The sequence below is a fragment of the Morus notabilis genome, unplaced genomic scaffold (assembly GCF_000414095.1).
Source record: "Morus notabilis unplaced genomic scaffold, ASM41409v2 C11236483, whole genome shotgun sequence".
In the NCBI taxonomy this organism is placed as follows: domain Eukaryota; kingdom Viridiplantae; phylum Streptophyta; class Magnoliopsida; order Rosales; family Moraceae; genus Morus; species Morus notabilis.
Window position 1 is genome coordinate 1 of NW_010383256.1, and position 551 is coordinate 551.

The 551-nt window shown below is 39.6% G+C and overlaps 1 protein-coding gene across 1 annotated transcript; it reads left to right on the forward strand.

Annotated features, from left to right (window-relative positions):
* The first annotated feature begins 126 nt into the window (after positions 1-126).
* Positions 127-544, forward strand: LOC112094789 (auxin-responsive protein SAUR32-like). The gene has a single exon (XM_024176482.1). The coding sequence runs from the start codon at positions 158-160 to the stop codon at positions 542-544; it is 387 nt and encodes a 128-aa protein (XP_024032250.1). The 5' UTR covers positions 127-157.
* Positions 545-551: the final 7 nt, after the last annotated feature.

Sequence of the window (551 nt, forward strand, 5' to 3'; positions counted from 1 at the left end):
AATTATTGAGTGATAATTGGACCACAGTCAAATTTCTTTCATGTTACTGATCATATCACTCAAGAAGACACTATAAAATCTCCATCATAAGGAACAAAGAGAAAACCATCCAAACTTTCAAATCATAAGAAGCTTGATTAGTTTATCATCAACAATCATGTGTACTCAAAAGTACCACGGAGAAGAAAGAGCTTCAGCTTTCCTTAGGCTTTGGAAATTCATGGGAAAACTGCGAAAGCGCTTATCGCTTTTAGCAGCATCCCGAGTAGCCGAAGACAGTGATTTTGATGAAGAAGAACTGGAAGTGCCAATGACAGTACCAGATGATGTGAAGGAAGGGCATTTCCCCGTCTTGGCTGTGAAGGGCGATGAGAAAAGGAGACTTGTTGTTAAGCTTAAGTACTTAAGTAGCCCTGCGTTTCTTAGACTACTTGAACAAGCTGAGGAAGAATACGGATTCGAACAAACCAGTATTCTTGTGGTTCCTTGCAGACCTCAGGAATTACAAGAGATTTTAGGAAGGCATTGTGGAGATAAGAGCTAAATTTGAA